The sequence below is a fragment of the Molothrus aeneus genome, chromosome 3 (genome assembly GCF_037042795.1).
Source record: "Molothrus aeneus isolate 106 chromosome 3, BPBGC_Maene_1.0, whole genome shotgun sequence".
Lineage (NCBI taxonomy): Eukaryota > Metazoa > Chordata > Aves > Passeriformes > Icteridae > Molothrus > Molothrus aeneus.
This window is the reverse complement of record NC_089648.1, coordinates 106,326,159-106,353,761: the sequence shown is the minus strand read 5'-3', so window position 1 is coordinate 106,353,761 and position 27,603 is coordinate 106,326,159. Positions and strand designations below refer to the sequence as shown.

Here is a 27,603-nt window from a genome sequence, read left to right as displayed (position 1 = left end):
CAGGCTGCCAGGCCGCGGGGCCGTGCCTGCGCGGGGCTCTGGCTGCACCTCAGCGCGGTGGCTCCGCACCTGCTTCAGGCGCCTCGGTTGACACTGCCCGGCGGCCACAGAGCCCGGCCCGGGCGGGGGTGCCCGGGGCGATGCTCTGAGGGTCGCGGGGGCCGGGGCGATGCTCTGAGGGTTGTGGGGGCCGCGGCCGCTCCCGCCCCTCCCGGCGCGCCCTCAGCCCCGGGCCCGGCGGAGGCGCCTGCGCGCTGCGGCCGCTCGGTGCCGGTCCCGCTGGCGCCGCCCGCAGCTCCCGCCGCTCCTCTGCCTATTTTAGTCACAGCCGCGGCTCCGTGCCCGCCGCGGGACCGCCAGCGGTGACGAGCGGCAGCCCCGTGCTGTGGCCGTCCTGTCCGGGCGGCCCGGAAAGTTTTCCGCGGGGCAGGTGAGGGGCGCTCCTGCCGTGCGCCGGCGGCACCGCGGGTGGGGGCGCGGCGGGGGCCGGCATCGGCGGGTGTACCGGGGCCGGGGGTGCCGCTCCACCGGCGGCGGCAGGAGGGGTGGGCGCCAGGCTCCACTGTGAAGCCGCCCGGCCAGCGGGGAGAACGCGCGGTCCCGTCCCTGGTCCCGTCCCTGGTCCCTCGTTCCCTTCGGTCGCTCGCTCTCCTGTGCCCTGCTCGCGGGGAGGAGGGACGGGTTGCAGCTTTCGAGGTGGCTCGTTTGGGGGGAAAGGGACCAGTTGCTCGACTCTTTTCAGTTTTTAAAAATTATTTTCGCGATTGTTTGGTACGAAGGGTGCGTTTGGCGTTCGCGCGTCGTGGGCTGAAGTGAAGCTGCCGAGCGCAGAGCGGGGCTGGGCGCGGGCAGCTGCGGGCGCGCTCCCCCCCCCCCCCCCCCCGGGGGCTCGGGCGCGCTCCCCCCCCCCCCGGGGGCTCGGGCGCGCTCCCCCCCCCCCGGGGGCTCGGGCGCGCTCCCCCCCCCCCCGGGGGCTCGGGCGCGCTCCCCCCCCCCCCGGGGGCTCGGGCGCGCTCCCCCCCCCCCCGGGGGCTCGGGCGCGCTCCCCCCCCCCCCGGGGGCTCGGGCGCGCTCCCCCCCCCCCGGGGGCTCGGGCGCGCTCCCCCCCCCCCGGGGGCTCGGGCGCGCTCCCCCCCCCCCGGGGGCTCGGGCGCGCTCCCCCCCCCCCGGGGGCTCGGGCGCGCTCCCCCCCCCCCGGGGGCTCGGGCGCGCTCCCCCCCCCCCGGGGGCTCGGGCGCGCTCCCCCCCCCGGGGGCTCGGGCGCGCTCCCCCCCCCGGGGGCTCGGGCGCGCTCCCCCCCCCCCCGGGGGCTCGGGGGCCCGGCGCATCCGTGAGCGCTGCCGGCGGAGGGCAGAGCGAGCCCCAGGGCGCTCACAGGCTCGGGTCCGCCCCGCTTGGGGCTGCGGGGCTGCGCTGCCGCGGGGGAAGGTTTTCTCACCGTGTGATACTTTGTTGACTATGAAGAATGAACGTGTTGTTAAATTTTCTCTTGATTAAAGTGACCAAAGAGAATAACAAATTTCTGTAGTTGCTGATGCATTTAATTGAATGTGACTTGCTGCAAGGAGCAAATTGAGCGTACTTTCTCATACCACTTTCCTATTAGTTCTTACTGCATTGTAATAGAGGAAATTGGTAAATTAAACTGTAATTAACTCAGCTATGCTACCTCTAGTAGTTTGTCTTCACAGAAGAATTATTGCCTAAAATATCTCTGCAGCTTCTGTGCTGTAAGTCCATAGAAAAGTAGTTTAAAGTTCTGCAGGTATAATTAAATTATTTTTTTTAAATTGCATTGACTGTAAAGTTATAGAAACGTACTCAAAGTTATAGAAAACATACTCAAGTTTTAGAAACATACTCAAGTATGTAGAAGCTTACTGAAAGATTTAAGAAGCTCAGTTGAATATGTTGACCAGTAAAGCTGTGGGATATGAATAATCTCAATAAAGGGGTAATGACACGAGCGGGACACTCAGCACTGTCCCACTATCAGCTTGGCTGACTGGTTCTCATAGTAGAACCAAATGTTTTACGATTTTCTGCCGTGTCTGTCTTCTGTGAATGTTGTTTAGGTATCCATAAAATTCATGCTTTTTTCAAAGCCATATTGGTGTCCCCATATTTGCAGACTAAATCTTTTGGGAATGCTTTTCAGAAGTTTGGTCTCTTGTATAAAGCTGTTGTTGAGTATAGCAAAATCCTAGAGTAAGCTCACCTCATTTATTTTCTGAGAATTTGTATTTTCTGACCTAAGATCATCATGTAGTACTTTAACTTTCTATCAAGTTCATGCACAAAAACAATTAACAAGCCTTTTTTTAAACTACGCTAATTTCTGTTAGGTTCAATATTAAAAAGTCAATGAGTTTTTCTTTTTTTTAATATCCTCTTTTTCCCTCTTCTTTGAACAACAAATTGGCTTGAGTTCTCAATCATCTGAATTATAAATCTTGGTTTGGTAAATTTAAATCCATATGATGGATATATACTGGATATGAAAAAATGCTCTTTTAATGATTTGTCTTATGCCTCATAAAGCTTTTATTTCAGTGGATGCTGTTTTACCCCAACTTCACAAAATGTTTTGACTATGTTAATTGTTTTTTTAACTCCTGATATTAATACATATCTTTGCATTGAAGACTTAAGCATATGACTAAGTAGTGTCGTGCTATATTAATCCTTAGTAGACATAATTACAGTTTTAAAGGCCTGAATCTGTACTTCCAAATTAATTGTTGGCTTTCTGAGGTCGCATAAGGTAAAAAATAATTGCTTGCTCTTTTATGGAACTGCAGACTTTTCCCTCATTCTTCAGTATTATTTGGCAACAGCAGGTGCTAGGATTAAAGAATTGATCTAAAAATTACGGTGATGTTGTTTTTTGACATTTTGGATATTTGTCTTTCTGGTGTTACCTGTAGACAAGCACTTCAGGTCACAGCTTGTAGCTCTGCCTGTCTGCCTTCTCTCCTGATCCCCAAAACAGCCTCCTTAGTTGAAATTCAGACCCCGTGTCTGTCTGTCCTTGTGTCATTTTGCAGGTAGCATCAATCTATTTCTGTCAGCTTTTTAATACCACCATGATGGAGAAGTTCTTGTTTCTGCTGTTTCCAGTATGTCAGGGGAGCTGTAATTATTGTTTGTGAGTAGTAAGTGAAGTTCGAAGGTATTCATATAAAGCCTTTGAGGTAGTAAAGACAAAGCTTATAAAAAACTGGGGGTGGGCAGATTTAGGTTCCTGGGTTCTAATGTAGGCAATCTAGTAGGTAAGCCTGACCTTCAAAAGTGTTAAATGTCCTCTTACAACTGTGGACGCTTTAAATTGCTTGATCAACATTTGGAGAAAGTCCTTCCCATTATTTCAGTTTATGGCTGGTGATTTGTTGCATCAGTGTCTGGGAGAGCAAAGGGAGCAGTGTTTTAGCTGGGCTGTGAGGAGAATGAGATTGTCAGGTGCTGTATATTTAATTTGGTTCATTGGGTTTCCAGTCTTCTAATGTGTGATGCTTTAGAGCTGAGCTGAAAGGGTCAGGTAGCCTCTATTCCCACAGCGGAGCAGTACAAAATTTTGCTAATAAAAAATATCAAGCATCTGGAAGGCTGCCTTGATCTGTAATCAGATGTAGCTGAAATTATTTCTTGCAGCCTCTTTTGATGTTGAGCTTAAAGACTTATGCCTGGTTCTGTATCTGTGTGTGAGTTTGGTTGTCTCTACTTGTTCTGTTGGCATTTTAAGTGGTGCTTTTACTGGCACACGACTGGGCAGTGAAAGGCTGAATATAGGTAGAAACTCAGCTGATGATTTTTTTAAAAGATCTAGAGATCCTGCTGTTCTAGTGTAGGGAGTTTATGTTGTTTGGAAACAACAGGAGCACCAGATGAGCTGTGTGTAAGATGAGCACAGACATAGTTATCCAGTTAGCAATTCCCTCCTGTTTATGAGCCCGTTAAAATGCCAATCCTGCAGCCTCTCATGGGCTCAGGCTTTGGCTCACTGTGTGAGAGGCTTTGTCAGGACACTGAAACTGCTCTAATGACTCTCTTGATGAACTCATGTGGAAGAGCTGAAAGAAAGTAGGAGTGTATTTGGATAGGCCTGATGTTTGCTAACAGTTAAGTGTAGAGTTTATGATAAACCCCCACATTTTAATTAATCTTTGTGAATAACTAACGTAGGAATGAAAAGAGGAAAGTGATATCTTAAGAAACAAGTGAATAGTGTATTTTGGATTAGATGTTTAGGATTAGTTAATTTTTTTCCTTGAAAATTGTTTCAAACCAGATAGAGATACACTGCGTCTGTGCTAGTGTTTGATCCTGCAGGATGCCTCTGCACATTCTGAAGCATCCCTTAGCTGTGACAGGCTCTGGGCATAGGAGATGAACCGTGAGAGAGGGTTGAGGATTTCTTTCTTCCCACTGCTTTCAGAAGGGGTCTAAAACACTGATTAATTTTGAAAACTGTCCAGCTTGCTTATGCCCTGTACACAGGTTAATCACGAGAAAACAATAAAAGGAAGGGATGAAGAAACTCATTTCACAGGCCAAGAAGCTTATTTCACAGGCCAAGACACACTCTCAATTAACAGAGGTGCTTCAGAGTATATTCAAGTCTGCAGAAAACAGAGTGTATTAACTGTGACCCAGGATTGTCTGCTGAGCAGATGAATTACATGGCAGCTAGTGATGACATACATCAGGGACGTGCCCTGTCTCTACAGGATTTAATCAAATGCAAATCCCATTGCATTGTATTTTATGGAGCTTGTTGTCTCAATGATGAAGTGCACGTAGTTCATTATGAGAACTTACACCCACCTCCATATAATTTCTACTGCTGTGGCAGTGAGAGACTGTACATGCCTTGCTGGAAGCAGGGCTCTCCTGTGTTTGGCAGCAGACATCTCTAGGAGCTGTTGTGTTCCTTCAGCTGAGCCCTGCTCTGGATTCAGGAGACCGTCTGTAGAGCTTGTAGCACTGACTGCAGTTACCCAGAGAGACCAGTTTTAATATTCTAAATATGGTGCCCCAAAATCTTCCAGTTTCTCCCTGTATTTTGTTTTAATAGTGATTTTTTGTTTTGTATTGGGATTTGCTCACAGATATTTTTCCATTTCATTGAGGCAAAAGCTATATGTGTTATATTTATTATTACAACAACAAAAACATCCAATGTATGTTTAGATTAGAAATAGTCTTTGTCTCAATTTCTCCAGTAGTCCCACACACAAACAAGGGTCTTGCAAGCTTGTTCAAACTGTGTAGACCAAGTGATTTCCCTAAAAGACTGGCAGCAGACATAGCAGCCTCTCAGTTTTGGTAGCTATGATTTAGGTGAAAGAGCACTACTGAACTATAGACCTAGCTTACCCTTTTAAAGCATTTTTTATATTTTTTCTGTGAATGCTAATGGAAAATGTATCTTGGGAAGGGAAAGAATAACTCTAAAATCCATATGTATGTCTACTATATTTCAGTTGAATGCATAGTGAATTTTTTTCCTCTCCTTGCAGGAGTCTCCAAGATGAATACTACAGCAATGAGCCCACTCACTGTTACTCCACTAGGTTTTGTTCCAGACTTAAAAAATTCCACCCTTGATCCTCTCAATGAGACTGCATGTGAAAACTGGAAAGAGATTCATCATCTTGTTTTCCACGTGGCAAACATTTGCTTTGCAGTTGGGCTGGTTATTCCAACTACTTTGAATCTTCATATGATTCTTCTGCGAGGCCTGCTCACCATAGGTAGGAGGATTATTCTGGAAACAGGAATGTGACACAAATGGCTGGGTTTGACCATTATGGAGCTGGTCCCTGCAGCTTATAGTGAAATTACTGCCTCTGTTAATTGCCATTATGCTCTGATGAAGGTGGTTTTGGTCTAAGACTGGATCTGTTTTGACCTTGATACACCTTTTTTTAGAAAGATTATATTACTCTTGGCTCTTAAAACTTTCTAGAACTGCAATTTGCAAAACCTATGAAGATGTCAGCTTGAAAACAAGTGGACATCATTTATGTCAGATGTAACTGGATGTTTAAAATCCACTTATTTCAAATCAGTTATGTCTGGTCATTAAGACCTTGATTTTAGATTTCAAGTAAGTACTGGGACTGTGTATTGGCAGATGCATTGGCTTAGTGTGTCTGAGGTATGAGAGCTTCTCCTTGAGGAGCTTGCTGTGACCCCAAGTGTTCTTTTAATGTAGGTTCAAGCCTGTGCCACTTGTGGGTCACCAGCATTATTTTCATTGCTGATTTAGAAGTGCAGCCTTTTGATGGGGAGTGTATTCTGTGTTCTGATACCAGTTGTGTTTCTTCTGCCACTGTAGGAATCTTGTGACACCAGAATCTGACTTGAGAGGAAAACCTAAATTTGGCATGCTTGAGACTGAGTGAATGTGGTTCAATTTGTAACATTGCAGTCTCACAGCTATTTCAAAGCCTCTGTACCTTGTGTGGGACAAGATCCTTGTGATCAAAGCAGGAATAGTGACTCATTGCAGTGTAAGAAGGATAAATCCAATCCAACAAGAGCATGCTCAAGTATTTTTAAGTGAGGGCTTATTGGCATTATAGTGTGGGTAAATTTTATGATAGAACTATTTGAATTTACAACACTTTTGCATTTTCTATTTTATAGTTATGATAGGGTAACTTCTTAAAACACACTGCACTGGTGACCAAGGATCTGAGCATTGCAAGGCTTTTTGTCTTGGCTTTAAAAGCAAAAGGAGCTCTGCACTTGCTGGGCCTGCCATTTTGATCTGTAGGTCTTGTATGAGCAGATAGGGGATCAGAGTTTTGCAGGCTGGGGTGGCAGCAGGGAGCAGATTTACTCAGTGGGCAGAACGAGTAATGAGGCCTGGTTCCTAGGGACCTTTCCCTTTTCTTTCACCCTGTCCCACCTCTGTGCTGCTCTGCAATATTGCTGCTCTTCAATACATCCAGATTTCGAATCCTCCTGTGCCTTGCAGTCTAACTATGAAGCAGATCAAGAGTTACTATATTTTGATTTTTCTAATCCATATGCAAGCACTGCCTCATCAGTTAACAACCCAGACAGACTAGACAGTACCGAGTTCATTAAGTCAAGGTCATTTTCAGGGAGAAAGGGGGTAAGAATACTCATTTAGCACTGTCTCCTTTTTGTCTTTGCAGGAAGCTTAAGGGAAAATATAACTGTGACCTCTCCAGCCATCTCTGTTGGATGGTAGGCTCACAGTTATCTGGGAGAGACTCACTAATACATAATCCATCATTTGATAAATATTGTCTTAGTAGGCTGAAAATGGAATCCCTATTCATACATGATGCCTTGTCTTTTAAAGCAAGTGTCATTATTCAAAGTAAGGCAACTCAAAAAAGAGTCAGCATTTGGAAATTTTGTCTTTGATGTTACACAGGAGAATTCAGGTTCCTGATATGACCTTGTCACATCAGCAATAATAGTTTCTTTTAATTTTCAAAAATATCTGCATATGACTTTAGGAAGTTTTTATGCAACTCTCCCTTGCTAATTAGATGTGAACTTCTAGGCCTTTTTTTGTCTAATTAATGCAATACAAATTTTTGTGGGCTGCCTAATTTTCCCCCATCTCTTTTCTACTTCATTTCAGTAAAAAAGCATTGTGGAGTGCACCTTTCTGCTTGCCCCATCCTGATCTGAATTACTGTGATTTCAATGAGTATTGCAGTCCCATGTGATAGGGCTGCAGTCTGTCCACCTGCCCTCAGTGCCTGTTTGCAGCACTGCAGTGATTAGCTACTGCTGCATGCCTTCATCCAGAGAGCTTAACTGTATTAAAGTTTGTAGAATATATTGCTTTTCAGTGTAATTATACTCAGTGGATGTATTCTTGGTGGTTTTCTAGGAATGTTTATTATTTGGTGAAATCTAACTTCTTCTTTTTTTGTTAATTTTTACAGGATGTGCATTATTCATCATTTGGGCTACACTCTATCGTTGTGCCTTGGACATAATGATCTGGAATTCTGTGTTTTTGGTTGTCAACCTTTTGCATTTCATATACCTTGTGTATAAAAGGAGACCGGTATGTATAACAGATAAACTTCACAAGCACTCTAGTAAGATGCAACAAAGGGAAGTTTTCCCCATTTTTGATGGACAAACCAATGGATTAGTAGACATTTTCAGCAGAATACTTTTGTGTTTGGCCCAAAATCACACTCTGGACACACTCTGAAAGTGTGCAACAACTTGTACCAAAAAAAAAAAAAAGAGAAAACAGAACCTACCTGGAAATAAGCTCTTTACCAATTCAACATTGCCTGTGCAAGAAAGCATCTAGGAAATTAGCTGGCAAGGCAGCATGAAGCTTGACTTCTGTCTTGCCTAGGAAGTAGCTTAAAACAAGCTAGACTAATCTGTTACTAGACAATTGTAGATGTGTAGTAAATATTTCTAGTTCAAATTGCTCTTGAAGGGTACTTAAAGGGTAACTTCCTCTTTAGTTACTAAATTTAATTACTAATGCTATTTTTTCAGCCTATTCAATTGATTTATGTCACCATTGAGATGCAGTACATGATGGAACTGCATTGTATTTCTGCTGGGTGGCCATGGCCATGCTGTCCAGCACACACACAAAATACCAGTTGTGATAAGGGAGATAGATAAGGGAGAGCCAGTGAGGCCAGACTCTACCTACTCTGTAGCTGTCCACTTTAAATATCCCATGCAGGTACTCTAGTTTCTAATATGGGATTAATTTATTTGCAGTCTTTTCCCTCAGCCAAATTAGCATGTTCTACTTCCCTTCAAACCCCCACCAATTAAGCCTTTTTAATAGATCTTGAGGCTTCTAATCTTCTGTCAGATGGGACAGGAAATGGCCACCAAAGTCAGAAATTATTGCAAAATGGAGTGCTTAGCTGATAGAAACCCATTTCCCTGGAAACCAAGCCTTTAATCTTACCTGTATTTTAAAAGTGAATTGTGGCATCCTTAAACATAGGTAATGGTCCTTGAATTTGTACCTGTCCAACCCTTTCCAAAAATCTAAATAAAAGGTTATTGGTGAGTGAAAAAGCATCCTGGGAGGGTGATGTGCTGGTTTGAGCTTGAGTGAAAAAAGCAACCAAACAAAAAAAATCACCCTGCAATGTGTAAATCAATACTGAATGAAGAAGGAAATACATTATTTTGTAATTACAGTTGTCTACTAAAAGCTATGTTGGCATAGATTGGGGTACTTGGTGCATTATGGTATAGGTTTCATCCTATTGAAGAGGCAGCTCTCTTCACTAAATCCTCTAATAAATTTGATAGCAGAATTATTTGTAGGAGTTAGGTCAAGTCATAGAAATGATTGAAGTACTCTGTGGGTGGATACAAAAAGAAGGAATTTTGTGAGAATATGAAACTCGACTGATAAACTCAGTCACCAAAGTTGGTAAAAAATTGCATCTAAGAGGGGGAGGGCTGGAGCACCTGCCTTTAACTTTGTTTTCTCTCTCTGTAGCCCTTGCCCAGTGTCAGAGTAACCACAGCAGGACTGAGGTGTTTGGCACTCCCATAAACTGCACTGCTCACACTCTGGCAGGCAACCACAGCATATAAAAGGGGGCTAAAGGTTAAATTGCATCTGTCCACAACAAGTTGATAAATTGAGTACATGTGTTAAAAAAGGAAGAGGCTCTACCTACAGCAGTGTTTCTCCAATATGGAACACAGGTTCACCCAAAGATTACCATCAGCTGTGCTATGTGACCTGAGCAACTTGAAATCTTAGCCAAAAATTAGATCTGATAGACTAGCCAGGTAGTGCTGTTTCTTTGCATATTAAGGCTTAATTTCAATAGTCTTCTTTCCATTGAGAAATTACAGTATTTATGAACGTTGCATGAAAAATATTATGTTATTTTAATCGCTGTAATGCATATTTTCAGTAATTATTAAAAATATATATATTAATCTTTGCTGCAAACTATGATCAACAAGCATACTTGAAGTGATGCCTGATAGTCACACAGGTCTTTTTAGCTGTCTAACATGCTTATTATAAACCCCAAAGCTGTTTTGTTTTTCCTACAAGAGGACAAAGAATAGGGGGGGAAAAACTTAAAACTATTAGGAACTAATTTTTGAATGAGATTTTTCTCTCTGCAGCTATTGTATTGCCCATCTCAATCAGTTTTGGTAATTCTCACAAAAGATCTTTCCAAGGAAAGAAAGGAATGACAGAATAATTACAAGTTAGTCATATTACAAAATGAATAATTGATATGTTTGGTTGTTAAATATTTATTTTATTAAATGGAGCTTGCAAAATCACAGTGAGTTTCTTTTCTGAAATAATCTTCAGTGGTTTTGATTCCTTGGAGCTTTACAAATTTGGCTTTTTTAGTCGGAGTGGAAGCTGATTCTAATCAGTCTGTCTTGGAGTTCTGGCAGCATCCCAGAATATTTCAACCCCTGCTGAAGAAAACATTACACCTACCCATATGGCTTGTTTGGAATATGACCCACGAGCATGACTGGAGGAGCAGTCAGCTGTGCTTGGGAAGGGGGAATGGTCTGTTACAAGGGAGCCCATCTAAAGCACAGCTCCAGCCTGCAATCTGATCAGTCTTTAGGAAAGTGGCTACACCTGCTTTCCCCTCAAAGCATTACACACTAGAGGAAGATCATGAAACATGAACCATGTGCTAGTTAAGGGATTGGATTAACACTCCAGGGCCAAAATTTGCCCTCATGTCTGTGTGCCTGGTTTTGGGTTCAGGAGTCTTGGGAGCTACGTAAATTCCTTTTTCAGATGGAAATGTATTTCTTTAAGTTGCAGTGGTCATTTATAGAAAGGTGGAAATTAAATTGGTACAGCTGTTAAAAATGAGGGAGTTCCTGGAGAACATGATGGTAAAACAGTCATCTAGCTTTGTGGGTATATGGAACATATTTTGAAATCAAACAGCTCAGGACTTAACATAATACAGTTTCTCTTGCATGTTTGTTTTTAATCCTTGTTTTTGTCTGTGTAGATGTCCTCTGAGGGATTAAAGATTGTGGCATAAGGAACATACAGGAAGTTCAAAACTGGGGTTTCATATGAGTGTAGTTGCTTGTGGAATATTTAACTAGTAATTGATTCAGTGTGAAAGCAGTGTAACTTTAGGTCAGGTGATGCACTGCACATAGTAAATCCATGAGCCCTGATGTCACACAGCCATAAGAGCTCTTGTCACTGCAAGGCCATTCCTGATAGTCTTGGAATAATGGTGGTGACTGAGAGAAGTGAGTGAGGAACAGAGGAAGCAAATCCCACTCCTTTCCTCAAAAATGGCAAGAAGGAGAACCCAGGGACCTGCAGCATGGTCAGCCTCAACTTGATCTCTGAAAAGAAGGGATAGATAGTCCTGGAAAACATTTCTATGCACATAGAGCACAAGAAAGTAATCAGGAGTGGTCAGCAAGGATTTACCAAAGGGAAGCCATGCTTAACCAGCCTGATAATAGATGGATAAGAAACTGATTGAATGGTCACCTCCAGAGGGTAATGGTCAAAGGTTCAGAGTTCTGATGGACATCAGTGACAAGTGATGTCCCCCTTGGGTCTGTATTGGGACCAGTGCTATTTAGTGTCCTCATTAATGACATAGACAAAGGGATTGAGTGCACCCTCAGCAAGTCTACAGATGACACCAAGTGGAGTTGTTTGACACACCTAAAGGCTGGGATACCATCCAGAAGGACTTGGACAAACTTGAGAAGTGGGCCAATGGAAATGTCATGAAATGTAACATGACCAAGTGCAGGGTGCTGCACTGGGTTGGGGCTACCCCCAATATCAACACAGGCTGAGGGATGGACAGATGGAGAGCAGCTCTAGAGAGAAGAACTGGATGAGAGGCTGGACTTGACCTGGCAATGTGCACTCACAGCCACAGAAACCCAGTTGTATCCTAAGCTGCATCAAAAGCAGCATGGCCAGCAGGGTGAGGGAAGTGACTGCTCTGATGAGATCCCACCTGGAGGGCTCTGAGGTCCCGAGCACAGAGATGGAAGAGGTGCTCTGAGGAAAGGCTGGGAGAATTGGGCTTGTTCAGCCTGGAAAAGAGAAGGCTTTGGGGTGGCCAGATTGTGGCCTTCCCTACTGGAAGGGAAACCACAAGAAGGATGGAGAGGGACATTTTACAAGGGCATGTAGTGACAGGATAAGGGGGAATGGTTTCCAACTGAGAGTAGGTTTAGATTAGATATTAGGAAGAAATTCTTTACTCTGTGGGGGGGTGAGGCACTGGGGCAGCTTGCCTAGAGAAGCTGTACATGCACAATCCCTAGAAGTGTTCAAGGTCAGGTTGAAGCTCTGATGCTACCTGGTCTCGTGGAAGGTGCCCCTGCCCATGGCAGAGGAGTTGGGACTGGGTGATCTTTAAGGTCCCTTCCAACCCAAGCCATATTTATGATAACCTTCCAAGATGAAATGACTGGCCAGATATGAGAATGGTGAATATCCTCAACCTTAATTTTGGTAGGCTTTTCAACCCTGTCTTGTATAAAATCCTGATAGAGAATCTGTTGAAGTGTGGCCTGGAAGAGGACACAGTGAGATGGATTGGAATCTGGCTGAATGGCAGGGCTGAGTGTGGTAATCAGAGGTAGGAAGTCCAGTTGAAGCTGGGTACTACACATATGTTAGTGTGTGGTGTGTAACCTTGAGCCAGTGCTAGTCCCAGTGCTGTTTGACATCTTCATTCATGGTCTGGGTGGTGGGGCATATGTGAACCCTGATGACACAAAACTGTGAGGAGTGGCTGATAGGCCAGAAGGTTGGGAAACCATCTTGAGGGGCCTCAGCAGGCTGGAGAAATGGATCAACAGGAATCTCATGGAGTTCAATAGAAAATGTGGAGTACTGCACCAGGGAGGAATAAATATACATCAGCACATGCCATGGAGTGACCAGCTGGAAAGCAGCTTTGTAGAAAAGGACCTGCAGGTCCTGGGGGAAGAGTTGAACATGAGTCAGAAACTTCCATCTTTATCATTTTTTCTGCCATTCTTTCTCGGTTGTTTTTCCTTATTCTCTCTTCTATGTATATTTTTTTTTTGGTCATTATCTGATGCTTATTGTTCTAATTTGTCTTCCTCATGGCAAATATGCAGGCTTTATTCAAGCTGCCTCTGCTTTCAGGAAGGCTGTAATATTGTCTCATCCCCTGCTTCCTTCATTCAGGGAAGACTTCCAGGCTCAGGATTTCAGCCAACATCCTTTCCCTCATTGCTGCTGCCTGAGTTTGGGTGGGCTCTTAGATGTGGGATGTTCAGCTGGCAATGTTTTTTGGTCTTTTTTTCCCCTCCCTCACATGTGGTTTCAATATAATTGGTTTGTTTTTCAGGACTTGCTTTTCTACTGCAAGTAAACCAAGAAGCTCAGGGATGAGAGGGGCTCCCAGGAGAGCCTGAGGGATAGCCACAGTGATGTGTGCATGCAGTGTGAAAGACAAACTAATTTTTTTCCTCTGCATAATTCTTGCCCAAGTCCTTCCTATTCACTATTGCATCAACAGACATGTCAGAGGGCTCCTTGTGTGTGATTTAATGTGGCACTTGGATGGGACAGCATTCTAAAGCACCAGTATGCCAAACTGGCTCATTTTAGATAAGGTTTTGGTGACCCTATCACAGGCAGTATTTGTGGATCACATATTTACCACTTCTTTCCTTGCTTAGGCATAATGAAGCCAAAGATGTCCCTCAAGCTAAAGCGTGTGTGCAGTCTTACTCATTTTTAACTAATGCATCTGTGTTTATTCATCTCTCTTGTTTTTCCAATCTAGATCAAGATAGAGAAGGAGCTTAGCAGCCTCTACAAGAGAATGTTTGAACCTCTCCATGTGCCTCCAGAGCTCTTCCAAAGGCTAACTGGACAATTCTGCAACATTCAGACTTTGAAGACAGGTCAAGCCTATGCAGCAGAAGATAAAACATCAGTTGATGATAGGCTGAGCATCCTGCTGAAGGGGAAGTAGGTTCTATAAAAGCCTGGGCACAGTTGTATGCTTTGTGTCATGGCTGAATAAATTAGAAAATTTATTGAGGTTGCAATTGTTTGTAGTATGTTATGGTCTATAGTCAAATAGTCTATACTTACAGTCTATTTTGTGACACCATTTTCAGGTGGCAGTGATACCTCTTACTGGGAGCATATTGTGTATCCACTTACGTGTGCAGCTGCATGGATTTTAGTGGGAATTATATTTGTGTAATACCAAAGGCAGTGTCTTGCAAAATAAGCAAGAGATTTGTTTGAGTCTTAGATATCCTAGTCATCCATTCTCAGGTTTTAAGGTTAAAAAATATAGTGCATGAGGGAAGAAGTAGTATGTCTCCAGTAGGATTTGAAACAGCAGATCTTTGGAAATTGATTCATTGCACTTGTACATGCAAGTAGAGAGGGGCAGGTGCACTGCCCAGAGGCAGACAGAATCCAGGTGAGAAAGGGTAAAACATGCCCATGGCCAGGCTGTAATCTTGAAACTTATGCTAAATTCTGGCCAATATTTTAACCAGTTTCTGTGTACAGCAGCAGTGATGTCAGGCTTCATTGCTTTTCTTACTCATTACCACAAAGCTGCTTACCTAAGGGAAGCCTGATTCTGGTCTGGCTGTGTAACATGACCTTTCTCATGTTGAATAACAATGTTTTGTGGATACATGCATGTTCATCAATTCTCTGTTTGTCTGGCAGCCTGTTCTGCTTGGAATCAGGCAGAAAACAGGGTAGCTCTGGGAGTGATATTCCAGAAGATGAATGTATTTATTCCTGTTACCTACTGCATTACCACAGTCAGTAGTCCTACCCAATTTTTGATTAAATTAATCAGCCTCCATGAGTTTAAAATGTTGTTTCATACATTTTTATTTCCAGAATGAAGGTGTCTTATCGAGGGCATTTTCTGCATAATATTTACCCCTGTGCCTTTATAGATTCTCCTGAATTTCGATCAACGCAGATGAACCGGGGTGAGAAATTCCAGGTACATTTTGTTTTAAATGTCACTGGACATGAGCTGGTGAGACCATTAAAAAATACAGTATAAATTTGATCAACAGTGAACTATTTGACTTGCATAATTTTGCTATCCTTCTAGTATAGGTGTGTGAAGATGCACCATGTCAAGAATAACTTTTAAATGCTGCAAAACAGTATTATAATGGTGTGTATTGAGCAGTCTAGCTTTTGCTATTTTATTCTCTTTTACTGTTTCTAAGTTTGTTTTATGTTAGGAGATTGTTCAGGACAAATAATTTAAGAGGCAGTTTTGATGGAAAAAGATGATATGAACAGGTCTCATCAGAGGTTCAAAAAAAGAAAAGGGAAAAAGAACTACTGTAATAATTAAAGTCTAGAAGTTCTGGCACTAGTAATTAGAAATTGGTATTTATAAAAGTGTATTAATACTGTCATTTTGCAATTTGTTAAAGCAACATAAGCTGAGAATTATCTCAGTATTTTGAATAAAAATATTCATATGGGGAACAATAAGGGTATATTTCTGTAGCAGTGTAATTATGCTAGTATATGAAATATATTTCATTATCGTTTGGGGAGGTGGAATACTTTCAGAGAAGGGTGTTTTTTTCCCATATAAATGGCTATTTTGCTACCTCTTTCTTGATGTTCTTTAGCTAGGTGTGTGTGATCATGACCAGCCTGTGACTGACTGGTGCATCCACACTGCTACCGTGGCAGAAGGGGAGGGAGGCAGAGCAGTGCAGACTCTAAAATCAGTGATTGGTGTCATATGTTCCATGTGAACGCTGGGCTGAGTGCCAGGGGAGAGACTTGTCCAGATGCACCCACCCTGCAGCACTGGGGCCTCCCACAGCCCGGCTGCGCTCCCGGCGCAGCCCCTTCCTCCTGGGAGCAGCCGGGTAGGAATCATCGGGCCCTCCCAGGAGAAAAGGGTCGTGCCTCAGCTCCTGCCTGCCTTAGGAGTTACTGTGATCTGGAGCAGTGTGTGTCCTTTATTCGTGGGTTCTGCTGTTACTGCCATGTGAACACCAGCAGCCTTGCAGGAGCACACGGATTCAGTCTTAAGGACCCCATCTGCTGGTAATGCTGGTGAATTCTTCCTCAGCCTGTGGGCTTATATTACAGTCTGTGGAGTTAAAAATCCATGGATATATGACAGTATTTCATTGTTTCTAGGATCTAACGGATTTTTTAAATTTTTAAAGAATGTAATGTTATCCTGTAAAAGCAGAGAGCACCTGATTTTGATTTCTTCATAGATGCCTGACTCCCCCTTGCAAAACCTGCCCCTGGGTATGACCTGTGTGGGTTTTGGTGTGGCATTGCCCTCTGCTGGCACAGGGGGATGAACCTGGCAAGTCCATCGTCCCGTGAGAGGGGGGCAAAATCCCCTGTAACTACCCAGAACTGGATTATCAATAACTGAGCAAACAGAGCCTTGGCTCAGCTGCTACAGGGTTGTACTTGTGGGATCAGCAGGGCTGACAGTTATAAGAGGAAGATGGAAATATTTTTTTTAAATCACTAAAAACTCTTTGATGGAGACTTTTAGGTGACACCCGTTGTTCCTGTTTGGTGACAGTGATGTAAAATAAAACCAAGCTACATATAGGCCTACTGCAAGTGCTTGTCATCACTATAGGATGGACTTTATAAATAAATTTCCTCTTACATAAGTGTTTTTAGGTTTGGGAACTCATGAGAGATTTTCCCCTGTTATTGTCCCCCAGGTTTTCTGTAAAACAAACGGGCTACACATATCAGTTAAAAATATAATGATAAGAAATTGCTGAGAATTTTTACATTTGTAAATATCACATTCACAACAAAGAGATACCAAAAATCTTTATGGCTTTAAGAGTTATTTTAACTGGAGTCACAAATAAAATGTAATCACTTCTTTTGAAGCATGTTTAGGTGTGCTCATCTTGAATTTTTAAATGTACTAATTCTGAGCATGTATTTTTTTTCCAGGTCACCATTATTGCAGATGATAACTGCAAGTTCCTGTGCTGGTCCAGGGAAAGGCTGACTTTCTTTCTGGAGTCTGAGCCATTTCTTTATGAGATCTTTAAGTACCTTATTGGCAAAGATATTACAAATAAACTTTATTCATTGAATGACCCAACTTTAAATGACAAGGTAAGCAACTTCAAGTGTTGTTTGGAAATTTTCCTCCCACATACAAATGTGTTTTTATTTCAATTTTGAATGCTCTTAAAGCACCTTATTTTAACTTGCTGCTGTCAGCTACTTAATGCACCCTCGTGGCCTTTTAGTGCCAAGGTGTGAGTCAGTGCAACATTTGTGTCAGAAGTAATATTTAGCAAAGTTAGCACAGTAATGTACAAGAAAGATGAGTAACTGAGATTCAGAACTGATCAGCTTGTGGGAATATTTCTGCCTAACAATTGGATGTGATGCCAGTAGCTTAAAAGGTGCTTCTCCCTGGATATCCCTTCTCACTAACAAATTAGTGTCTTTGTAAAAAGAAGCTTCAGAGTTTTTCCCTTTAAAAAAATTTCTTACTGGGGGCAAACAATTATGTAATACTGATTGCCAGGAAGAATAATTTCAACATGTCTTTGAGGGTTGCCAATGCAAAAAAAAAAAAAAGCAAACATTATGTTGATATGATGCAGTTAGTGGAAGGAATCATGAAATACATATAAAATATAAACAAATATAATTTTTATCTTTATAAATATATAAAACATTAAGTGGTCTGGGTGTACTCATATTCATGAATATGAATTACCTTGCTTTAGTTTCATTTTGTCTCCTTACTTATTCCTTATCATAATTTTGAAAAATTAGAAAATCCAACAAATTTTGCCCCTTTTTTCACTTAACATCTGCACACTTCAACTTCAGTTTGTACTGAGTCTTTGTTTTTAGTTGCAAAATTCGCATAAATTTAAGATTATTATATCTGGTTTATTATAGTAAGTTTTGAAAATGTATGTTGTAAAAATTGAATGAGCATTTGGGAAATTTGTAGTATCTTATTATTCTTCCTAAAATAAAATTCCTGTTGCATGAGCTCTTCCTACGTAACTCGGCGAGAGAATTGTTAAATAAAATCTTAATTTTCCCATTGCCAGCACTCTATGTACATATTACCTCTCACAAGCTTCACTTTCAAATATAAATATTATTGGTGTCTTTGATGTCTTTTAACTGTTGTCAATCTCATCAAAAAATGTTGGGGTTGACTTGTGTACATAGGGAAATCAATTGAGTATTGATTATTCATATTCAATATGGTAGTAAGAAGGTAAAACTATCAAGTAATTTTTTGTTGGAAAACAGAAAAGTATATTTTATTTATTAAAAAGTATATTTATTTTAAAAATATATTTATTTTTAAAAGTGTATTGTATTAAATATACTAATAAAGTATAATTTATTTTGTAAGAAAACTTGTGATTTTCTCCTACCTAGAGAGACTTTCACTGGTATTGGGAAAATAGTCATTCTGTTCTGCATGAAATAGGATTCTAGTTCCTGACTTGTCAAATTCCATAAAGTGGAGTTATCCATTATAGTTTTGTCATTGATTGCTACCTTTCACATACACCTAAAATAGCATTTTGGCTTGCAGTGATACCTTACAAGGTACAATGTATGGCTTCATATAAATGTTATAGCATAAGGGCTTCTCAGGAAGGCTTCTCAAAGCAAAATGGAAGTTCCTCAGACCATTTGACAGGGAGAAGATAATGCTCACCTGATGCACTTAGGCTGCAGTAGAATCAAGAGCCAAATGGTCATCTACTGGGAAGGAGGGACATTCACCACTTTTCTAACATAATGATATGAAAAGCCAGGAAAATAACCATGCTTCTGTTAAGGTATAAATTGCCTCTATATATAGCATGCTGTTTTGTTTAGCAAGGAGGATCAGCTTCATCATAAAGACTACATTTAATTGCAGAGCATCATACTTAAATAATGAATTACCAGATAATAAAACCCAAGCTTTCTGTAAGAAAATACATGAAAATTTCAGTACAAAAGCGATTTGAGATTGAATAATTAATGTGCAGTTTCATACTTGTCAATGTTCCAGTTCCAGTATATTACTGGCATTTTCTATTGTCATTAAATTGATTTACACTGCATAGAATCTTCTCCTATAACAATTTTCTTGTATAATCGTGGCTGAGACCGGAGCATCTATCACAAGGGAAGTAGTAATTTTCCATTTTTATTTTAACTTACTTGATATCTTTTTTTTAAAGTAACCATTTATTTTCTTTTTCAGGCTTCAAAGAAGATTGACCGGCAGCCCAGCCTTTGCTCTCAGCTCTCGGTGATGCAGATGAGGAACAGCATGGCCAGCACCAGTGACAGCGAGGATGGCCTGCAGATGTTCCTTCGTGGGACTTCCTCTGCATCCTCTCTTCGTGAGTGCTCAGGATAGTTTGTGCCAGTTTTGAATATGGCTCAGGTTGACCATTAGAGACACTGCAGAACTCCTGTTGTCCTCTGTGGGAGCAGCCTGTAGCTTTTTGGGAGCAGCCTGTAGCTTTTTGGGTTTGTGTTCTAAATGCAGATACCTCATGTACATACTGGGAAAAGACCACAACATGTGTAGTAATAATCTTTGGCATAATATGGAATGTTTATAGTAATGGGGCAAAACTGAAGGTACAGTGCCAGTCACAGTAGTATGTCCTTTGTTCTGTCACTGGTGCTTGTAGAAACTAAAAACCCAAACAAAACATTTTCCCTCAGCAACTTGTGTCCTACTTTTCCTCCTGAGATAGTTTGTATTGGCAGTGGCTGGAGGAATGTGGTATACAACCAATATTTTGATGTCACCTGGAAAATCTCCAAGTATCCTGTCAGGCTCTCCTCTGCTGTGCTTTGTATGACAGGAGTAGTAGAGAACAGATGAGGTGAGAGAAGAAACCATGTCTGACCTTTTTACTTCTATTCTTTTAATTTATTCCTTTATGAAAACATTCTAAATTATTCTTTCTAGGCTTTTGCTGTCATTTGTTTTTAGATCACCTGAATCTAAACATTAACATTAGCCTGAATTCTGAAAGCAGTATTTGAATAAAAAAGCCCCAGAGGATTCTCTATTTTTGCATTTGACATAAGCTGTTAGTTTAACAGCATTTAAAAGGATCATATAGGATTATTTCTTTTGATTTTGTAAATATTATTTTTTAGTGATTTGAATTCAAATATATGAGAAAAAAACCACTGTTATTGTTATTTGTTATATGTTATTTGTTATGGTTGAAGTCTCTGCTAAGAGGAGGAAATATTTTCAAATATTTGCATCTTTCTGTTTAATTATCTGTTTTCCATTGTGTTCCTCACAGTTCTCATCCAGTAATACCTTCAGACCTGGGGGCCTATCTGGTTTTACTCCTTAACATTGGTGTAGTCTGCATGCCCAGATAGATGGAAGAAAAAGCCCTGCTAATGCTTCACCCTACTAGAACATCAAGGGTGACATCTGGGATATAGTTTGATGAAAATTCCAGTGCTGCTTTCTTTTTCTCCCATGTTTGCTGCAAGGACATTCAGAGGTAGTTGAGGTAGTGAGAGACCTCTGGACATTATCAGGTCCAGCCTCTTGTCTGAAGCAATGTCAGCTAGAGCAGGGCCATGGCCAGTGAAGATTAGAATATTTCCAAGCTGGAAGATTTTCCAGCCTCCCTGGGCAACTTGTTCCAGGGACTTAACACCCTCACAGTGAAAAAATTTCCCTTATTGCAACTCATGCTTGTTTTCCTTCTTTCTTTAGCGCATGCCTCTGAGAAGAGTCTGGCTCTCTCTTCTATGTTGCCTTCCATTAGGTAGCCAAAGACAAGAGTCAGAAGCCCTGGGAGCCTTCTGTTCCTAAGGCTGAACACACCCAGCTCCTGCAGCCTCTCCATCACTGCTCCAGCCTCTGGAGTTGCACTCTGCTGCTCTTGCTCCAGTATGTCCATGTCTTTCTTGTACAGGGAGGCACAAAACTGATGCAGCACTCCAGATCCTGGCTCACAATTGCCAGATAGAGAGGATTAATCTCTTCCATTGACCTGCTGGCTATGCTCTTGCTTATATGGTTCAATATATGCTGCTAATGTGGCCCAATATATGAATGGCACACTTCACTGCAGGGGCACTCTGCTGACTTGTGTTCCATTTTGTGTCCACCACAGTATGTTTCTGCAAAGCTGCTTTCCAGCCAGCTGGGGCCTAGGCTGTAATGCTGTGTAGGTGTGTCATGTCCCGGGTTCAGGGATTTGTCTTCCATGAACTTGTCGTTTTTGTCAGTTCTTTTCTCTTTTTCCAATGGCCTGTCCAGACTCTCTGCCCTACCCTTTGGCCTGTCAGCAGTTTCCCTCACTACCTGGCTTTTGTCTGTGAATTTGGCAGGAGTGCATTCCATCCCATCAACCAGGCCATTCATATCTTGATTATTATAGGCCTTGGCCCTTGAGAACACTGCTGGTAACCAACCACCTGACAGCTGGATTTTGTACTGCTGCTCACCACCCTGTGAACTTGGCAGTACAGCAGATTTTCCACCAAAGCTATAGTCCCATCTACCCAGTCTGTTTCCCATTTGTCTGGAAGGACCCAATGGCAGAGCTGTGGAGGGCTGTGCTACCATCCATGTAAACAGCATCCCCTGTACTCCATTCATACATAGAGGCCATCATCTCACCACCAAAGGTGGAAGGTGGCCAGAGTGGTCAGATGAAATCAACATCCATGATGGCTTCCCCAGTCACCTTCCCATCCCTTGTGTGCTTGTGGGCATGGCTTCCAGGAAAACAAGCTCCATAATCTTCCTAGGAAATGAATTTAGACTATTAGGCCTGGGTGTTCCATCTTGCCTTTCATTAAAATGGCTGTGATGTTGGCATTTCTCTGTGTCCCCTGACTTCAATCACCTTTCCAAGATGATAGAGGGGGCCTTGCAGTTGTATCAGCCAATGCTTGGCGCCCTTGGATGCAGCCCATGTGGTTCCACAATCTTGTGTTCACCCTGTGGACTTGAGGTGCTCCTAATTCAGTCCAGGTTTCCTGTTGGTCAGACATCACTCTCTGTCTCTCCCTCTGGATGCAGAGTCCCAACAAGCCTCAGGACAAACTTCTAAAGAAAAAACTCAAACCAAAAACGTTACTGAATGTCTCAGACTTTTTCATGTTCCTGTGTCCTGTGTATTACCAAACTCTCGCCTTGCAGCTACCCTGGTCTTTCTTTTCTTGCTGATTTATTTGTAGATGCCTTTCTTGTTGCCCTTCACTAGATCCTGGTCTAGCTGAGGTTTAGCTTCCCTCATTTCATCACCACATGCTTGGGCCATGGTTCTGTGTTTCCTCCAAGGAGCTCATCCCCACTTACACTTTGTGTGTGTCTGTTTGAGATCTGTCAGAACTTTCCTATTCATCTATGCCAGCCTTCTACCATGCTTGCTCAGCTTTTTGTGCACTGGAATGGTCTGTCCTTGCAGGCCTTGTCCCATGAGCTCCTGCCAAGTAAAACCCTGAGCAAGCCACAGTCCCCTGTCCTGTAAGGTTGTAATTCAACTATTTGTCTTGCCACTCAGTATCTTAAACTCCACCAGCTCCTGGACACTGCAGCCAAGATTGCCAGCAGCCTTCAGCTCCCTGATGAGTTCTTCCTTGTTCATCAGTGACAGGTCCAGCAGAGCGCCTTCCCTAGCTGACTCATCAATCATGAAGGAATTGTCTGCTACCTTCCAGAGATCTCCTGGACTGCCTGCTCCCAGCCCTGTTGCCTTTCCACCAGATCCCAGGCTGGTTAAAACTCCCCAGGAGCACCAAGGCCTGTGATCCAGTTGTTGAAAGAAGGCTCCCTTCTCCTTGCTCTTCTTGATCAGGCAGCCTGTAGAGATTCCTGCTGTGAAGTCTCCTGTGTTGGTCTGTTCTCTGATCTTTGCCTTTAAACCCTCGAGTGGCTTTTCACCTGTTCCACACACAGCAAAGTTCTGTGAAATTGAAGCCACTCCTTTGCATAGAGAGCCTTTGGGTGAACTTGCACACTCAGAAACTGTAAAACTGTGTTTGTGTGATTGGTTAGAATTAAAGTGTCTCTTTCAGGCTTAACAGCAAAACTCTTACACCAGTATTTCAGCTTTGGGAGAAAGTACTTGAAATGCATGACAAGTTCAGCTGTAATTGTATAAATCTGCAAGATGCACTTGTGCTTAGCACATACTTGATAAATACACTTTTCTCTGTTGTACTTTTCCTTGGTTTGTGTACCTTTTTTTTTTGTATACAGGGTGTGCTTTACCCAAGAGAAGGGGTTTATGTGTCTTTTATGTTCAGAAATTCCTCAGCCCAGCTGAGTCAGCAGCCTCCCAAGTCCAACACTTTCCCTTACTTTTGGGGAGGCAGAGGAATTGCCCCTATACCATTGCACACATGACTCAGAAAGTATTGTTATTTATTTCTTCTTTCTATTTTGATTGTGAAATTTCTGACTTCTGTGAAACGTTTGTTCATCTCCTCGAACTGTAATGCTTCAATCTCTGTTTTTTACCAAAATAGTTGGTTAGTTATTCCTGGGTACTGTCATTGCCAATGATGGGGTTGCTACCAAGGTGAGCTCTGCTTAAAGATTTGTATTCAGTATGGATTGTGGCCACATATGCACTTTTTTCAGATCACAGGGAAAACTGAAAAAAAAAATCTGCCATTTGCCTTGTCACTGATATGTTTCCAAAAATCTTCTGCTGGGTGCTCTCAGTGCAACAGCTGGGGTATTTTTTTGTCTGTTTTTTTAAGATTTCCTATAAGGCACATGCTGAGGCTTGCAGTTCCAGTGCTGTTCCCCAGATCCTCCTTCTACAGGCATACATTTGTTAATTTAGAACAAGAAAACACAATCCAATATCCTCAAAATATTTTGTGAGAAACATATGGAAATGTGATTTTTTTTTTTTTATAAAATTAGAATGAAAAATGAATGAAGGGAACTTACCTGTACAGGAACTCTATAGGAATACTGTTTTGTCATTGCTAGGTGATTGTTGTGTGGACAAAGCCTCCCACTACAAATATAACTTTGACTACTATAATCCAAATAAGTTTTCTTCTTCTAATTTCCATATTCTTGAAAAAATGAGCATTTATTTTTTTGTATAATCCTATCTTTTTAAATTATGCATTTATCAGTCCTATAAATGATAAGCTTTGACTCATTTTCTCAAGAAATTAATATTAATCCTATTTCAAAATGTTTAGTAATGAAAGGGTTAAAATTACTAATTAGTAGGTCCCAAGCTACAATTACCAACAAAAGTATGTTTTTAATTTAATTAATTAAGAAACCCAACTAACTGTTTGCTTTTATATTAAGGAAATAACCAACAAGAGTTCTATAATGCTTACGGAGTGAGTCGTTTGCAGCATCATGTTTTCTGTTGATAACATCACATTAACTCAGCAGGCATCCTCAAAAAGGTATTAAAGTGGGGTTTGTTTATCATGTCACACTTGTGCTTGACATCCATGGTCCATCTGTATGTAATTCATTAGTAAGTGAAATAGAGGTATCTCTTTTTCCAGAATTTGAGTTAACCAAAATAGTTTAACCTGATCACAAGCCTAGTTTCACCTGAATGTCAGTCCTTTAAATAATATTTTGATATTAGTTTCTATTCTGTAGAACTATTTCTTGACAGCCATTCACATATTTATTAGAGATACAGTCTCTTTTTCTGTGGTACTTGTTTCAGACATCTCAGATTTGCTGGTGTGTCCATCTGTATTTGTTAACTTCTAAGCTGATCAAGAATGTAAAAGGTTTTGGTTTGGTAATGCTTTTAGTGGTATTATCAAATTATATGCTCCCTGCTTGTGGTTGAAGGCAGGATTGGATTTCATAGGAATTTTAATATGTATTTTGGTTTAGGCCCTCAAGAAAGAGCAACAAAATGTAGTGAAAGGAAGGTCTGACTCAGTCACTTGAACATCTGTCCAACACTGGATAATGGCATCAGTAGACAAAATTTTGTATTTGGAGCAAATAAGAGCATGTCCTTGAAACAAACAGGCTGAGCTAATTAGACCTTATATTGGATCCTGTTGTAGAAACTTATGGCCACTTACTCCTGTTTTCTGGAGAGAATTAACTGGCTTTAAACAGAAGAAAACCATTTTAAAAATAACAATAAACTACACTGAAACAAAGATCTACAAAAAAATGAAGCTGGAACTGTAACTCAGCATTTTCAGCACCCTTTTTCCTTTAGGTGTCTCCCAGAAAAGCCAGTTTTGTATCCAAATGTACCCACAGACGTCGGGTGGGGCACATTAGCCAACTAATTGATGCAGGTATCCTTTGCTTAGGCCATAAAACACATCTGTCTGGGAAGAAGTGTTTCATAATTTCAGTGTCTAAAAATGTGCTTGAGTAACCCTGTATTGTGGCAGTTTCAGTAATTTTTGAATCTCAGAAGAAAACATTAATACATTTTTAACATAAAAAGTTCTGAAACGCCAATTCCAAACAGTCTCTTTGTGAATGTGACTTAAAAATGCATTAGTGTTGTAACTTGCTGGTGTTGCCTGTGTCTGTACAGTTCTCTGTGTGTAACACATACAGTGTAAATGTGATCTAGTTTAGTGTAAATGAGTCTTTGCTCATAAGTGGGCTTCCTTAACACAGCACTTTTCTGTATATCTGATAAATGTTTCTTAAAAATAAGAGTGTGTTACAGCTATCAATATTTTTTTCAAGAATATTTAAATTTTTAGCTTGTATGCAAACAGTCTGTTAGCATGGCCTTTATCTCTTGTGTTTTCTTCTCAAATGGGATTTCAGAGATTCCCATAATCATTTTGGTCATGATATACTAGCTGTTTGCAACCTCATACTGTTGTGGTGGTCTAAGTCTACAAGAGGGTACTGAGAAAAATACATGTCCAAGTGTAGATTCTATTTCAGAATGAACAATGGAAAACAGAACTGTTCAGCTGATGATTCAAAGGAGTTCTCTGGTTTGACCCCTCATACTGAAAATTTAACTGCAATAGAGGTAGTTTGCACAAAAACTCCATTTAATGTCTTGACAGGGATAGCTGTGGTGTGAGCCCTGCTCTGGCAGGCAAGTTGCTGCCTTTCTAAAAGGTAGTTTTGTTGCAGTGAGATTTATGTGGCCTTTGCCTGTAAATCTTGTTTTCTCTGTGGTTGTTTATGGGGGTATAAATCTTGTATAAGTTTTACATATCATGCTGTGTAAAACTTATGAGGATGTGTCAGAGGAGGTTTAGGTCAGCTTTTAGGATAAGGCTCTTCACCCAGGGGGTGGTTGGGTAGGCTCCCCAGGGAAGTGGTCACAGCACCAGGCTTGGCAGAGTTTGAGAGTGTTGTGTCTGAGTGTCTGGACAATGCTCTCAGGCACATGGTGTGACTCTTGGGGTGTCCTGCCCAGGACCATGAGCTGGACTTGATCCTGATGAGTCCCTTCCAACTCAGCACATTCTATGACTTAATGCTTTAAAGGCAGTTGTAGCTTTGATGATGTGTCCATCCAAGGTTTGCCCGGTGCTCTGAGGAGCCTTCCCTGCAGCCAGGCCAGTGTGCAGATGTACACACCCTTTGTACCTGGGGCAGCCACTCGTGTTGCTGTAGCTGAATGGAGATGGGTCAGTGTGTAAGGGTGAGAAAATGATCTCTGGGGAACAAGCAGGGGCACCCCCTGCACTTGGGGTGAATGCTGTGTCTGTGGTTAGCAGCAGGCACTGCTGGTTCATAGCAGTGTGGCTGTTCCATGTCTAGAATTTCCTGGTGCCTCTGGCCAGATAACAAAGAAACCTTCACTTAGAAATCCTCCCATGAAGCAACTGGGGCAGGATCATCAGATTGTGTCCACTTTGTCACAGATAGGTCTAGGTAGCAGGTGTGTGTTGTTAAATTAACTGGTAATTCCTTTGTACCTGTGACAGGCCCGGGCCGCACATCTCCTTACCTGAGAACTTCAGCAAAGATGAAGCCCATAGAGGAAAGTGTTGAAGACGATGTCTTTGAAGCACCATCTGCTGATAAGCTCGAGCTCCAGCAGCTGCCTTAAACACTTGTGTCCTCAGGTGTGTCCGAGCTTGCACAAAGCTCCAGTGCAACAGGAGGGAGCTGAATTTGGGAGGAATCTGAAAAGCTAAGCCCACCTCTCCATGTTTGAATTTACTGCAGCATATGCCAGTGGTTTCTAGATGGAAATGTCGTGTTTTATTTTACTTCTAAATAAAATCAATAAAAACTTGTGTGGGTTTTCTGTTGCTTCTTTTTGGTTGCTTTATTTCTACTTTGACTTTTGACAATTTAGTATTGTGTTGCTGACTAGCTGGAAATTTCTAGACTTACCTGGTGGAGAATAGCCCATTTCATTTACAATATGTTCCTTTGAAGCCTGTATCTTAGTGTTTTAGTGGGAGATTTTGAAAGTGTTTCCAAAGCCGTGTTGCTGTTACCAACCATCATTGTTGTGTCAGTCTCATGTGAAAAACACACTCAGTCTTCTGCCTCATTTTTTTTAAGGTATTTGCCTTTAGTGTTTCCCAGTCTCAGTCTTGACTCCACAATTGTAGTAATGACTTCAATTTTAGTT

The 27,603-nt window shown here is 41.9% G+C and overlaps 1 protein-coding gene across 3 annotated transcripts; it reads left to right on the top strand.

The window, feature by feature from the left end:
• The first annotated feature begins 289 nt into the window (after positions 1-289).
• BVES (blood vessel epicardial substance) lies at positions 290-27,259 on the top strand. 3 transcript variants are annotated; one of them, XM_066547542.1, is made up of 9 exons: positions 290-430; positions 5,520-5,753; positions 7,938-8,062; positions 13,809-13,996; positions 14,900-15,008; positions 16,982-17,149; positions 19,275-19,416; positions 24,354-24,457; positions 26,945-27,056. In XM_066547542.1, exons 2-8 carry the CDS (start codon positions 5,531-5,533, stop codon positions 24,419-24,421), a joined length of 1,023 nt encoding a protein of 340 aa, XP_066403639.1. In that variant the 5' UTR covers positions 290-430; positions 5,520-5,530; the 3' UTR covers positions 24,422-24,457; positions 26,945-27,056. The 3 variants fall into 3 exon arrangements, with proteins under 3 accessions (XP_066403639.1, XP_066403638.1, XP_066403640.1); XM_066547541.1 differs by lacking the exon at positions 24,354-24,457 and having other exon boundaries at positions 26,945-27,259; XM_066547543.1 differs by lacking the exons at positions 24,354-24,457; positions 26,945-27,056 and adding an exon at positions 22,663-23,239.
• The last annotated feature ends 344 nt before the right edge of the window (positions 27,260-27,603 follow it).

What these genes read in the sequence shown, in the direction of transcription:
- BVES (XM_066547541.1), top strand. Translation starts at nt 5,531, where the DNA reads ATGAATACTACAGCAATGAGCCCACTCACTGTTACTCCACTAGGTTTT. An exon ending in AGCATCCTGCTGAAGGGGAA is followed by an intron (nt 13,997 to 14,899) that starts GTAGGTTCTATA and finishes TTTTATTTCCAG; the next exon opens with AATGAAGGTGTCTTATCGAG. An exon ending in ACCCAACTTTAAATGACAAG is followed by an intron (nt 17,150 to 19,274) that starts GTAAGCAACTTC and finishes TTTCTTTTTCAG; the next exon opens with GCTTCAAAGAAGATTGACCG.